Genomic DNA, 14,592 nt, shown 5'->3' with positions numbered 1-14,592 from the left:
ATAAAAACAGGGAGGGGACAAAACATAAGAGACTCTTAAATATAGATAACAAGCAGAGGGTTGTGGGAAGGGGAAATGGGCTAAATGGGTAAGGGGCATTAAGGAATCTACTCCTGAAATCCTTGTTGCGCTATATCCTAACTTTTATGTAAATTAAAAAAATAATTAATTAACTAACTAAAAAAAGAAATAAGCTGCTTATTCTCATATGTTGAAGCAAGTTTTATGAACAGGTTTTGGACAGAGCTGGGCAACTACTGGACGTAGAAGAAGGTGCAACTCAACAAAGTTTAATCAAAGTCTTCCTTTTAGAGAGACTTAAAAAATGCACTTAGTAGACTTGAAGAGTAGAGATGGAAATGATTGGACAAGAGAGAACCAGCAGAACCAGAACTCATCAATACCATGGGTGGCTCTCTAGGCTTTTCCAGGCTCTGGCTAGGATTGAACTTGACAGTGTCCTCCCATCTGTTGGCAGCCTTGCTGTTTCACTAGCAAGTTCTTGGCCAGATCCACACACTGTTCATCTACTCGGTCCTAAAGAATAAACACCCAGTTTGACTCTCCAGCCCAAGACACTTTATCCTAGGAGCCTTCCCTTTTGGGTTTTGTAGAGTATATGCCCTTTACCAAAGATGTGAACTCCTCAGCCCCCTAAGTCTTAGATCCACCCAATAGTATCCATCTTTAAAATGCATGTATCCTTTGACTCAGCAGTTCAACTTCCAGGAATCTCTTCTACAGACATAATCACACTTGTACACAAGTATACAGGAGAAAGTATTTCACTGATCATTATTGGTAACAGTAAAAAAATGTCTAAATGTGTCATAAAGAATGCTTAATTTAATTACGGCATATGCATAATATGAAATACACCTCTTAGGAACGAGGTAGATCTGTGTATGCAAACACAGAAATGTGTCTGTGATATGTTGTGGGAAAAAAAGTTTTGGACCAATATACAGAAATGGTCCCATATTCATTTTTTTCCAAAGTGAATTTTTTTTTTTTACTTGTATATGCTTGATAAAGGGTCTGGTAAGATTCATGTCAAACTGTTTATAGTGGTTACCCCTGGGAGATGAGATTGAAATTGAAAATAAAGTCAGAACAAAGAAGCACTCACTTTTTAGTTTTGGAAATGTTCGTATCACTTGTATCTTGTAAAACATGCATATCTTTGTACATTTTTTAAAGTAACCTTCTTGGGGCTCCTGGAGGAAGTTAAGCATCCAACTCTTGGTTTCGGCTCAGGTTGTGATCTCACAGTTCGTGGGTTCAAGCCTTACGTTGGGCTTTGCACTGACAGCATGGAGTCTGCTTGCGATTCTCTCTCTCCCTCTCTCTCTCTCTGCCCCTCCCCCTGCTCTCTCTCTCTCTCTCAAAATTATAAACATTAAAAAAAAAAAAAAGTAACCTTCGCTTGGGTTCTACGTCTCTCTGGGTTGGGTTCCAAGGTCAGATTGGGAGCTTATTTGCATTGGCCCTTAATACAGCAGCAGCTGACCGAAGATTGACTTAGGTTCTAAGAAGTGCTCTCTAGTAACAATGCCAGGCACCTGCAAGAATTCTTATTCACCAGAGATAGAGAAAGGGAACTGATGCATAAAAGTTTAGTAATGTGTGGGGTGCCTGGGTGACTCAGTCAGTGAAGCATCCGACTTCAGCTCAGGTCATGATCTTGTGGTTTGTGAGTTCGAACCCCCGCACTGGGCTCTGTGCTGACAGCTCAGAGCCTGGAGCCTGCTTTGGATTCTGCGTCTCCCTCTCTCTCTTGCTCCTCCCCTGCTCACACTCTCTCTCTCTGTCTCTCTCTCTCTCCCTCTCAAAAACAAATAAACATTAAAAAAAAGTTTAGTAGATGTGCATAAGAGTTTAGTAAAGTGCCTTCATAATACCCACTTAGTAAAATTTGTAAGTAGGTCTGCTACTTGGACTAGTTGTTTCCCAGGTCTGTCTTTTCTTCAAAAATACTTGATGCGATGGACTTTAGATATTATTCAGCCCGTGAGATGTGTTGAAATCATAAGAAATCAAATACTAACGTGGTGGAGGATGTTTGTCATGGGATACCTATCATCCTCTAATCGTCTTCTAAATAGACTAAATTGTATAGGACTTGTCTTGGGAGCATGTATCACCAATTGTTTCTGTCCTCGAAAAGAAAAAAAGAGAAAGGATAGGTTATACAAAGGAATCCTGAAATCTTAAAGGATCTCATTGTTTCATAAGCTCTATGAGCATAATAATAATAATCTCATTTTTTTAATGTTTATTTATTTCTGAGACAGAGAGAGAACATGAGTGTGGGAGGGGCAGAGAAAGAGGGAGACACAGAATCCGAAGCAGGCTCCAGGCTCCGAGCTGTCAGCACAGAGCCCGACGTGGGGCTCGAACCCACGAACTGTGAGATCATGCCCCGAGCCAAAGTCGGATGCTTAACCGACTGAGCCACCCAGGTGCCCCAATAATAATCTCATTTTAATGGATAATCTCAAAAGCTGTATTTCCACCATACTTGAATTGATCAAACAAGTCAGATGTAATACAACCAATCTAAATTTTTCAGACAACTTGGTTAATATCTGATTCTTTACTGGTTGTTATAATATTGCCCCATTTATTCTTTTTTCTGTTCTCTCTTAAAATCAGGTTGAAGAACTGCACCCTGGTTTTTCTAAGTCCAATTACTTGTTCTTGGCCAAGGTAAGGAAGACCACTTGTTTTAAGATCACTTTGAATGCATTACATGAAAATGGGATTCCCTTTCACATTGTCGACTTTTCATTTCTAGTGTTACATCGATCTTGAACAAACAGATGATGCTGTGAAGTTTTGTAATTTGGCAGTATTGCTCCCTTGTGTTACCAAAGAGGTAAGTCCCAACAGGGACGGCGAAGGCTGTTATTTTCACCAGTACTTTTCTAGCTCCAGATAGGAACAGCTGGCTTAGATGCGTCTGGATTTTTCTTCCATACTAAAACATTTGGGATTTCACTGGGATTGAACATGTGCTGTGAAGTTTTTAGAATTGCTGTGGGTAACCCTTCACCAGCAGACTCCCTGTCTCTTTAAGGAACACACAAATCATGGGCTAGCAGTTAAAATATACTGATGCTTGTTAAGCATTAGACCGCAAGAAGACCATCCAGGGGTCTGCCGTCTTCAGTCTTCTGCTCACAGTAGGGTGTGGTTATCCTCTACCGTGAAGAAGCTTAAAAATGATGCATTGACATTTTCTTGGTCTTTGAATGCCTACCGCTAACGAAGAAGAAACTATCCCGTTGCTTCTTGCCCTTTTATTCACTAATTCAGGATTCTGGATGTGCTCTGTTTTAGGAATTTCAGAGTTAATGGCCCAGTCTGTGTTGCTGTGAGCCGTATATTGGTATTGTAGGAATACAAGGAAGTAGATCAGTGTTTTCCTGCTCCCTTCTCGTACCGCCGCACATTACCGTCCTCTGAATCACAGCGGAAAGAAATGCCTCAGAAAGGAGCATCCCTTGTCTTCTCTGCGGAAGCAAAACCGGCTCCGATGGTTGTTGTGAGCCTCAAATGTAGACACACCCACAGCTCTCTAGCAGCTCACAGCCTGGGAGAGAATATAAGCCATATACCCAAGTAACTGTAGCCCAGGGTGGAAAGCCTGAAGTGCTCGGAGAGGGGCAAATAACTGGTGATGGAAATAGTGGAAAGGGAGAAATTATTTTCACCTGGAAGAGATCCGGTAGCATCAGACGTGGACTTTGAGAGTGTACGTGAGGTGTACATGAGGTGGAGGTGAGAGTGAAGTGCCTCGCAGGCGGTGAACAAAGGCACAGAGGTGGAAAAGCGGAGATTTGTTTGCCTGGAGGGGGAGGGGCAGGGGTGTTCAGCGCAGTCCTGGGAAACAAGGAAGAAAGGGGGGAGCGTAATAAGACCTGCCGGGAACGTCAGGGTTCAGGGATGCCTCCGTCTTTAAACAGGGCTGCTCAGGCCTCACTGCGCCTTGTGGCAACCACCCGCGCAAGGTCTCGGACGGCTTACGTTTGGGCTTTCCTGCGGGGTTGATTGTCTTTCTCACTCCGATCCCTCACTTGGTCGAGGCGCACAACAGCCTAGGCTCAGGAGCGGCACTTCTCCGGAAGACACTTTGTGCAATTGTTTGGGCAGAAAACAGATTTTGTCCCTCTGGTTGCTTGCTCCATAGAGGTGGTGGGGACCCTACCAACTTTTCCATCTGTCCTGAATGATGTTTCAGGTTATATGCAGTCATTTAAAACTGAGGGTCTGTGCATTCTTTTTAGAATTTGAGATTAGCATACAGTATGATAGTGAGGCATAATACCTGGTTTGACGTGCAAATAGTTGTGCACGATATCCAGAACTGTCACACAAGGGCTAAATATCAATGACCCCCCCCCCCCCCCGCCAGGGTTTGGTCCTTGGTCCCTAAGTCTCCCCTCTCCTCGCCTCCCCTCCGCTCTCCTCCCCTCCTCTTCTTTCCTCTCCTCTCTCCTCCTTCCTGCCCCACAAACCTATGGTCCATGGCTTCGGATGCTGTCTACCTGCCAGGAGTCCTCAAATTCGTATCTCTAGACCTCCCTTCTGAGCCCTAAGACCTGAGTATCCAGCTTCCTGCTTGACATCCATACCAAGATGTTTCGCAGACATCTCAAACTCAACTCGTCATTGGGCCTTTGGATCTCGTCTTTTCCAGCTTCCTCTCTAGTAAATGGCACATCCGTCCATCAGTTGGGAATCATCTCCCTCAGCCCCCGACACAGACATCCACCCACTCACCAAGTCTCAGTCTTCCTCTTCTAAAGCATGCCTTGAGTTAGCCAACTGCCCTCTCACTCGACTGCTACCACTCCAAGCAGGAAACCACCCGAGTTCACTGGAACTACGACGTGCGAGCCTCCCATTGGTCTTTGGCTTTCTTCCTTCCACCAGGCCATTCTTGGCTCTCAGTAGCAGCAAAGGAACAGATTGAGTAAACCTCAATATGTCACTTCTTACTTGAAACCCTTTGCTTTGGGGATAAAGTCCTAAATGTTTAGCATGTCCTTCAAGGCTCTGATCTCTGTTGCCCACTCCCCCCACCTCTGCACTATGCCTTTCCCTGCTTCACACCCTCGGGACCTGTTCTTGCCTCTTCTTGAAACACTCCCACCCAAGCCCTCCACTCCCTTCCCCTGCTTTATTCCTACTCACCCTTCAGGCCTCACCATAAATGTCATTTCTTTAGGAAAGACTTCCTTGCCACTCCCAGGCAAGAAAGTACCTCGTACTTTTCCTTCACATCATCTAGCACGGTTTGTGGTTGTATAATTGTTTGTGTGATTCTTCCAGGAAAGTCACAGCTAAGTGTGTTTCATTCACCCCTCTATTCCCAGTGCCAACTATCATGCTTGGCATGTAATAAGCACCCATAAGTACTGATAGGAAAAATCAGAAGACTCATAGCATAAAAATAAAAAGCTGGGCACTGTGGAAATATTTAGGTAATAAGCAAAATAGCATTAATAAGTATTTCCTACGTTACTTATTTTTCCAATGACATTTCCATTTATATTTTCTAGGAGGTTTTGTTTTGTTTTGTTGTTTTGTTTTGTTTCGAGTAGTAAATGTAATGTCAGGAATATCAATTTTTTTCAATTAGAAAATAGACTGAGGAGAGTTATCTGTAGTCCCCCTATCTCTGTAAGTTTTTCCAGATTGAAATATACCCACCCCATTAGTGATTTTGCTGACAAGTCTGTTCATTTCCAAAATGTCCAGCAGAGCCACTAATAACAGTGAAGGCAACCCAGCCATCAGTTTTCCCTCTGTCATGTGAACCTGCCTGACATACCTGCTTTCTCGTGGCACTTGTAACCTCTTCCTGACATTGGAGTCGTTTGTGATGTCTTCTGCCCCTTCCAGGGAGCTCTGAGCTCACCACACTGCACTTGACATTGGGAATGTCAGCCCTTGGGCTCTAGGGCCCAGATTCCTGCATGTGAGCAACTTTACATCCCCAGAACTTGAAACTACAGTATTTTATTATTCACGTGGCCTTTTCTTGACTCTAGGAAGGTCATCTCGGGTCCTGAGAAACGTTCCACTTTAAAATTTTTTTTTAAGTTTATTTACTTATTTTGAGAGAGACAGAGACAGCACAAATGGGGGAGGGGCAGACAGAGAGAGGGAGAGAGAGAAACCCAAGCAGGCTCTATGCTGTCAGCTTAGAGCCCGACGTGGGGCTCGAACCCACAAAACATGAGATCATGACCTGAGCCGAAAATGGGAGTCAGACGCTCAACCGACTGAGCCACTCAGGAGCCCCAGAAACGTTCCACTTTTAAACTGAAAAAGGATTCCTGTGTCGAAGGCAGTGTGAGAATGCTTGATGAAGGAAATCATGACCACTCTGGCAGCCTGGGAGTTGTTTGCCTGGACAAAGTATCCAAGTTACTGACCTGGGGCAGGCTGCCAAAGTTCGGTGCAGGAAGCATTATGTAATCTTTTGTTTTACGGCGAGGGATGTGCGAGGGATGTGCTAATTTGGTAAAGAAAAAAACTGTTTTGAAATTGTTGTCACATTTTGAAGTGACATTAATTGCCCTTCTAAGACAAACTCTTGTAGGATAGGAAATAAACTATACCGGGAACAGTGTCAGGAAGAGAAGGACTCCAGGAGTGTTCAATGTAAAGAACACGTCTTCCTGGCTAACAAGTTGTGTAGTTGGCTTTAAAGTTAACCTGTTGTTTAAAATCCTGGGCTGTTATTTCCATCCTGTTATATAAATGGAGAATCATCCCTCTCATTAGTAACCACTCTTAGTAATAAAATCCTAATCGTGCTTTTAATTTTCTGTCTTAATTAAGACCTCATATTTGATTTTTTTTTTTAACATTTATTGTTGAGAGACAAAGACAGACAGAGCATGAGCGGGGGAGGGGCAGAGAGAGGGAGACACAGAATCCAAAGCAGGCTCCAGGGTCTGAGCTGTCAGCACAGAGCCCGACACGGGGATCAAACCCACAGACCACAGATCATGACCTGAGCCGAAGTCAGAGGCTCAACCGACTGAGCCACCCAGGCGTCCCTCATATTTGATTTTTTTTTTTAATTAAGACATTGGTTTCTCAGATAAGTTTATAAGCTATAATTAGTCCACAGATGTTCAGCCTGCCTTCCAGCTAAGGGAATGCTACAGCTCAGAGTATGAGTAGGGTCAGTTACTGAAACCCAGCAATATTGCCCACGGTCTCATTTGTTAGAAATTCTTATTTGCCTGTTTATTTCTGGTTTGAACTTATTTTCTGGGCCTGGAGAATTCATTCTTCCTGGTGCATTTTAAAAGAAATTAGGGGTGCCTGGATGGCTCAGTTGGTTAAGCGTCCAACTTTGGCTTAGGTCATGATCTCACAGTTCATGGGTTCAAGCCCCACATCGGGCTCTCTGCTATCAGTGTGGAGCCCGCTTTGGATCCTGTCTCCCTCTCTCTCTGTCCCTCCCCTGCTTGAGCTCTCTCTCTCTCTCAAAAATAAATATTTTGGGGAGCTCTTGGGTGATTCAGTCGGTTAAGCGTCCAACTTCGGCTCAGGTCATGATCTCACGGTTCATGAGTTTGAGCCCTGCATCAGGGTCTGTGCTGACGGCTCAGAGCCTGGAGCCTGCTTTAGATTCTGCCTCTGTCTCTCTGCCCCTCTCCTACTTGCTCTCTGTCTCTCTGTCTCTCTCTCAAATATAAAAAATAAAACATAAAAAAATAAATATTTTTTAAAAAGGAAATGAATAAGGCCACTAAAGAAGGGACACACTATTCCTACTCTCTGAAGAGACATTTTCATGAGTTGCAGGCAGGGACTATTACTCTGTTTACAACCCCCTATTTCCACTCTTTGGGTTCTAACCTTTTATTGGCAGTCCAAAATATATTACTTGTTAAGCTTTCTTGATATATAATGGCCTTGCTTATATTTCTTAGGTTGATCTTAAAAGCACCTTAAAGAAGTTTCTTAGACCTCTTTTTTTTGATGTTTATTTTATTTATTTTGAGAGAGAGAGAAAGAGAGAATCCCAAGCAAGCTACATGTTCTTGCAGAGCCCTACATGGGGCTCAATCTCACAACTGTGAGATCATGACCTGAGCCCAAATCAGGAGTTGGATGCTTAACCAACTGAGCTACCCAGGCGTCACTCTTAGACCTCCTTTAATAATATTCTTAAAATATCTGGTGACACGGCATCAGTCTGGGATCAGTCATTCTTACCCAGCACTCAGTCTAGTCAGGTTGATGTTTGATAATCATCACGCACATGCCAGGAGTGTAACCATTTAATATAAGTAAGTCTCTCTCTTACTTATCCAAAGCCTTTGGCGGAGAGTATTGATATATTTTCCCTCATGTGCCTCTTTCTTGTGGCACTTGTAACCTCTTCCTGGCATGATAGTTACTTGTGACACGTCTTATGTCCCTTCCAGGGAGCCCTAAGCTCGTCACACTGCGCTTGGTATTGAAAGTGTCAGCCCTTGAGCTCCAGGGCCTAGATTCATGCATGTGAGCAGCTTTGTATCCCCGGAATTTGAAACTGCAGTGTTCTCAATGGAGAGAAAGTGTGCTGCTTCAGCAGAAAGGTTTGGATAGTGTGAATCTGGAGAAGGAAGGAATACCCTGAATTCAAAACCATAACCTGAGTCCTTAGAAGATGACATTTGAGCAAATGTGGACAATATATCGAGTGCTTGAAACATAGTGAAGCCCTCAGAGTTGATCAGATGCCTGTGCAGTTGACGTGCTATGAAGAAAAATGCTTACACAGAGGAGAGTATCACACCATGTGAGTGTAACCAATGCGGCAGAGACTTTATTTGGAGACCATCGTTGAAGGATCAGCATAGAATTCGTATGTAGAAAAATGAAGAGACGAGTGGATGCAGGCACGCCTTTCACGTCCTCTCCTGTCCCTGTTAGTAGCAGAGATTTCACACTGGAGAGGAGCTCTTTGAGAATGGGGAAATACCCACAGCTCAACTGATTCAGCATGTGTTAACTGGAAAGAAACCCTACCGATGTAACGAACGTGGCACACACTTCAGCCCGAGAGCTAACTTCTGTTCACAGCAGAGAATTCACACAGGAGGAAAACCCTTTGCCTATAATCAGAGCAGAAATGCCTCCAGTAACGACTCATCCTTGAAACAGCCTGAGTGAATTCACACGGCAGAGAAACTACACGAATGTCATCTATGTGGTAAAGCCCTTAGCTGATGTTCTAACCTTAGCCATCATGAGGATACACGCCGGAGCGAAACCCTATAAATGTAATGAATGGAGAAGAACCTTCAGCCTCAGCTTTAACCTTTATAGACACAAGAGTTCCCACAGGGGAGAAACTCTGTCACCTTCAGCCAAAGCTCAAGGCTTCAAATGCACAGAACACTGAGCAAACCAAGCAGGAAGGGAGCAAGTCTTTACCAGGAGGAGGAAGCCATTTGGGAAATACTAGATGATTCATGTTAGAGAAGCAATTCAATGAAATGAACATGAGAACCCCTTTCCTCGTAGAGCAACGTTACAGGACATGAGAGGATTGTCACTGTATAGGACACTCTCAGTATCATGATGGAAGGAAAGACTTCCGTGATCACATATACCTTAGTCAGCCTTAAAATGCTCACACTGGGAAGTCTCCCAGGCTTCAAGTCAAAGTAGAAATGCCTTTATCTACAATTTATATAAGAAAACTCATACTGGAAAACGAAACTATCAAGAACCCTTTAGAACACAATTCAGTCTATAATTTAGACTTTTGGCAAATGACATATCACTGAAAATAAATGTAGTAGAAAGATGCACCGTGATGCATTCTTGGAAATGTTGAATGCAGAATTTGTAAGCTGTAATAGGCAATAAGATAACCTCTCTTCAGTAGATTAATAAAAGTTGTTGGTAAAAAATCTAACGCATTGGTATTTGTCTTTAAAAAAATAATGAAACGTTATGCTGAGTATTGGGGCCATTTTTCCTTTATTACATCACTGTCGAAAGCTGATCAGCTTCTATTCTTTTTGCAGCTCTCAACGTATTTCCAAAAACTTTGTTCAATCAGAAAACAACTTTTAATGTAACTGAAAAAAACCTGTAGAACACAAAATAATGTGTTCTAATGATGATATTAGTGTTGAAATATGTTATGTACATGGCAAGGGCGAATGGAGACCTGGACAATTAAACACACACTTTGCAAGTAATTCACATGATCTCAGGTGATACTGATGCAGGTAGCAGACATGCCCTATTTTATGAAACGCTAAAAACAGACAAAGGCTTGGAATGGAAAAATAGGCCTAAAAGCGTCGAATCAAATAACAATATGGCTGAAATGTTGGGCACGAGAGGGAAAGAAGAGATGAGAGCCTTGTGTCTTTTTCTTAAAGGCAGGGAAAAACCATTACAGGGTCTTAAGCAACAAGTGACAAATGAGATTTTGGGGCAGGCACAACCGGCTACCCTGTGGGGACTGACTTGGCTTGGAGGGAAGCAAAACTAGAAGAAGGAGTAGCATTTGATTAACTACAGCAAGTAGCACAGACCTGAGCCGCTGATGCCGACTAAGAGGATGGCAGTGAGCAGTGAACGGAGATACACAGACTTAATGGATTCGTGGCTGGTGTTCTCTACAAGACTTACAAATTGAATATCTAGAAGTTGGAGGACTCAAGAATGAGATCGGGGTTCCTGGCTTTAGAAACGGACCAGGGTAGATGGAGGTACCCTTTAAGGACCCGGGGAGCATTGGAGAACCAGATTTGGTAGAGAAAGTGAGCTCAGGTATAGACATTCTGAGTTTGTGAGATTTTCAAATCCATAAACTGATTTTATATTTGCCACATAAATGATATCTGAAGCCACAAGGTGGCAGAGGTCACCCAGTGAAGTTATGTAGTGTTTGAAAGGCAGCAGGCAGAGGATCAGCTTTGAGAAACAGCATAATGGAAGGGGAGGAGGAAAAGCTACAAGGGAGACCAGCAGAAGTGACCCCACAAGACAGGGCCTCAGAAGCCAAAGGATGGTGGAAGTGGTCACCTCTGTCAGAAACCCTGGAGAAGTCAGGACTGGAATGAGCTGAGTTCAATGATGTCTGTGTCACTGGTGATCTTAACCCAGACTGTTGTCAGTGGAACGATAGCCGCAGAGACCGTGCAGAGCACTGAGACAACGCGGTCGGTGCTGGTAGATGCACTTCCAACAATTTGATGGGGAAGAGAGGAGAAGTGGTGCCAGAGGTGAGAAATCGTTGTGTTTTTTTAGATGGGAAATAGGGGAGCATATTTAAATGACGAGAAGGTCCGCAAAGAAGGAAGGATTCAAGAACGACCAAGGAGTGAGGAGATAATTGGTAGAATAAGGGAGGCCCTGAGGAGGTCAGAAAGGCATCCAGAGCGCATCAGGGTTCTCTTTTTTTGTTGCCAACACAATAGAAAAGTTGATGGATTTGTGGACTTGGGGGTTTGTAGAGACCCAGGGCAGGTGCCACAGAGGGGGAAAGGGCTTTTGTCTTTTAGTTCAAAGGTCGCTGGATATAGAGTCTAAAGTGGGTAGAAAACAAGTCAAGGCAAAACAAACAAACAAAAAAATAAGTCAAAGCAGGAGAAAGCTGGCAGAGAACAAGAGGGAAAGAAAATCTCTTAATAAATCTGTGGAAGTTGAAAAATTATTGTTATTGAGAGTAATTGGATAAATGACACGAAAAGACGGGCAGTTGTGTTCAGAGGGCAGGACGCCTATTTCAGAGGTAGGGCAGTTGTAGGTCATGACAAAGCCCAGGGTCCGCTCACCGGGGTGATGGGGGAGGGCATCGGAGGTGAGGAGGCTAACTCCAGGAAGGTGGGATCCACGGTCCATGGGGACTAGGATGTCTCCAACAGCGATGGCAGGCCTTGGCGTGGAGAGTGACCCAGGTGCCAAAGTCATAAAAAACAAATGTAAAAGGAGAGTGACCAGGAGATTAACAGCTATAAGAAATGGCAGAGGACAATTATCCTCTTCCCCCAAAATATATTCTCAGCAAATGCATTGCTGGTTATACAAAAATGACTTCAAAACAAGTCCCCTAACAGGAGTGCCAGGGAGCTCTGTAGACATGTGTGAGAAAAAGAGGAAAAGTGGGAGGTTGACTCAAGGAGGGTGGTATTGGGGGGAGTACCCAATGAGGGTTGATGGTGGGAAGGGCAGACATTTGGGGCAATAACAGAGGAAAGCGTGTTTGGGGGTAGCGGCGTTAGCTGGCGTTTTGGGCTAAAAAACCTGCACATAACAAATAAATAAATAAAATGCTTGGATGGAAGCCCCGGGAACAAGGTACAACGGGAGGGGTGTTGTGTGTGCGGGTGTGGCTGTGGGTGTGCGGTGAGCGAATTCGCTGCCAGTTGAATCGGGGTGGGGGAGTGGGGGTGCGCGAGGACACATATTGCCAAGCTGTGATCTTAATTTTAAATCTTTCCTTCTGGTTTCTGCACGTTCTTTCCTTTAGGCATCTAGTTGAAATGATTCTCTCGCTTATGTCATTATTCTGCAAGAAATTGATCCCTAAACATCGATTAATGGGAAATGTTACTGCTAATAGATATCCCATTGAGGGACTTATCGGTGCCAGGCACTGAACTATCCCCAGGGTTACCAAGATAAACATGAATTACCAAGATAAACGTATTTTTTATACGTTATTTTAAATAATGCATTAATCCCCTAAATTCATTAATCATAGTTTCTCACAACCTTGAAAAAATACTGATTTGCTAGTAGGTAGACATCTGATCGACCAGACACTACGTTATGATTAAAACTATTGAAGAACTTCCAGGTTTGTTTGTTTGTTTGTTTAATCTAACAGCCACTTCCAAATATTATGTTGTTCATTTGTTCTCATCTATTTGTTTTAATTTGTTACATCCCTTAAATTCTTTCTAATTAGGTACTCAATAAATGTTAAATGCAAAAGTGCATAGGAGTACCCTGCCATCTAAATTTATTGCCACTGTTTCTAACCTCCACTCTTGTTTTAAAGAAATAAGTGGAATATATTAGACCATGTAGAAAACATATTATATGGTTTTTCACCTTTAATATAAACTACTTGATGACGTCAGTGATGAAATGTATAGCTAGCCTGGATCTTGCAGTGGAATCTCCAATTTCTTCCAATCCTGCTGCTGAGGCTAGGACTTCTTCCACATCATACAGCTGAAGAAAAAAAAAAACCAATGTTACCATTAACACCGTGGCGAGGGCCAATATGTCAGCTTACACCGAAGGATCTCTTCTTCCGGTATCCCACCCCTCCAGACCTGGCGGGGGAACAGCCTGGGAGTAGCTCTCTGCATTACACGTGGTCTCGGAGATCTGGATCATGCCTGGATCTCAGAAATCTGTAGTTTCCTTGTAATGGTCCTGCACAAAGTATCCCCTCGCTCAACCGAAGATTGTTTCAAAGTAGCTAGAGGAGCAGGATAAATGTGTGAAATTTCATTGTGTATTTGTATTTTCTTTATAGGATAAAGATGCACAGAAAGAAGTGAAAAAAATAAGCACTTCCTTGAAGAGGTAAATAAAAGAACTCACTCTTCAACAAATCAGATGTGGTCTACTAAACTTTGAACTAATCCTAGTGGCGTTTTTTATTATCCCTTTTTCTTTTCTGATGTAAGGGTAATGTGCTCAGATTTGAAGGTAAAACCATGTTTCTGCAGCATGCATTCCACTAGTATCACTGCGAAACTAATAATGTTACTTGGAGAAGTCGATTTCGCATAATGTCAGTACAAAATGATCTTTAAACACGTATGATTTCTATTTTTCCTACCAATAAACTATAGTCTTCAGAATATTTCTTTAAATAAAATATTTAAGTCAATTCAATAAAATGACCTCTAGTGAGTGTCTGATTAATGCTTCAGTGGAGACTTGGCAAAACAAAATTTCATTAATGCGAATGAAAAACGGAAAAAAATAGGCAGAGGTCATGAACACATTGTTGACAGAAGAGGAAAAACAAAAGAGTAAATATATTGTAACCAGTAATCAGAAATGTGAATGAAATTACAGTAAGGTAATGTTTTAATATTAAATTAGCAAGGATTTTTTTTCTTTCAAGAAATATGCGGGGTGCCTGTGTGGCTCAGTCGGTTAAGCATCTGACTCTTGATTTTGCCTCAGGTCATGATCTCAACGGTTTGTGGGTTCAAGCCCTGCATTGGGCTCTGTGCTGACAGTGCAGAGCCTGCTTGGGATTCTCTCTCTCCCTCTGTCTGCCCCTTCCCTGCTTGTGCTCTGGCTCTCTCTCTCTCTCTCTCTCTCTCTCTCTCTCTCTCAAAATAAATAAATAAAACATGAAAAATACTTTAAAAATATTCAATGCTGATAATGATGGCACGAGTTGGAACATTCCCATACACAGCCGGTAGAAGGGTATTTTGACACAAACACTTTACCAAATGTTTGTGTCAAAATACCCTTAAAAATGTCCTGAGCCTTCAAGATGTATTGATTCTTTAATCTTGTAATGTCATTTCCGGGAAATAGTCCTAAGGAGAAAAGGTATAATGATTTATGCAC

General features: G+C 42.8%; 1 protein-coding gene across 6 annotated transcripts in view; it reads left to right on the top strand.

Annotated features, from left to right (window-relative positions):
* Positions 1–13,874, top strand: part of RMDN2 (regulator of microtubule dynamics 2) — a 76,558-nt gene extending 62,684 nt beyond the window's left edge. For 2 of the 6 annotated variants that reach the window (XM_042933226.1, XM_042933227.1), the window contains exons 9-11: positions 2,656–2,709; positions 2,798–2,878; positions 13,532–13,874. In XM_042933226.1, coding sequence (XP_042789160.1) covers positions 2,656–2,709; positions 2,798–2,878; positions 13,532–13,585 — 189 coding nt within the window. In that variant the 3' untranslated portion in view covers positions 13,586–13,874. The other 4 variants (XM_042933225.1, XM_042933223.1, XM_042933228.1 and 1 more) reach the window with 4 other exon arrangements.
* The last annotated feature ends 718 nt before the right edge of the window (positions 13,875–14,592 follow it).

This window comes from Panthera leo, chromosome A3, assembly GCF_018350215.1.
Source record: "Panthera leo isolate Ple1 chromosome A3, P.leo_Ple1_pat1.1, whole genome shotgun sequence".
In the NCBI taxonomy this organism is placed as follows: Eukaryota; Metazoa; Chordata; class Mammalia; order Carnivora; family Felidae; genus Panthera; species Panthera leo.
This window is presented reverse-complemented; position numbering and strand designations above follow the sequence as displayed.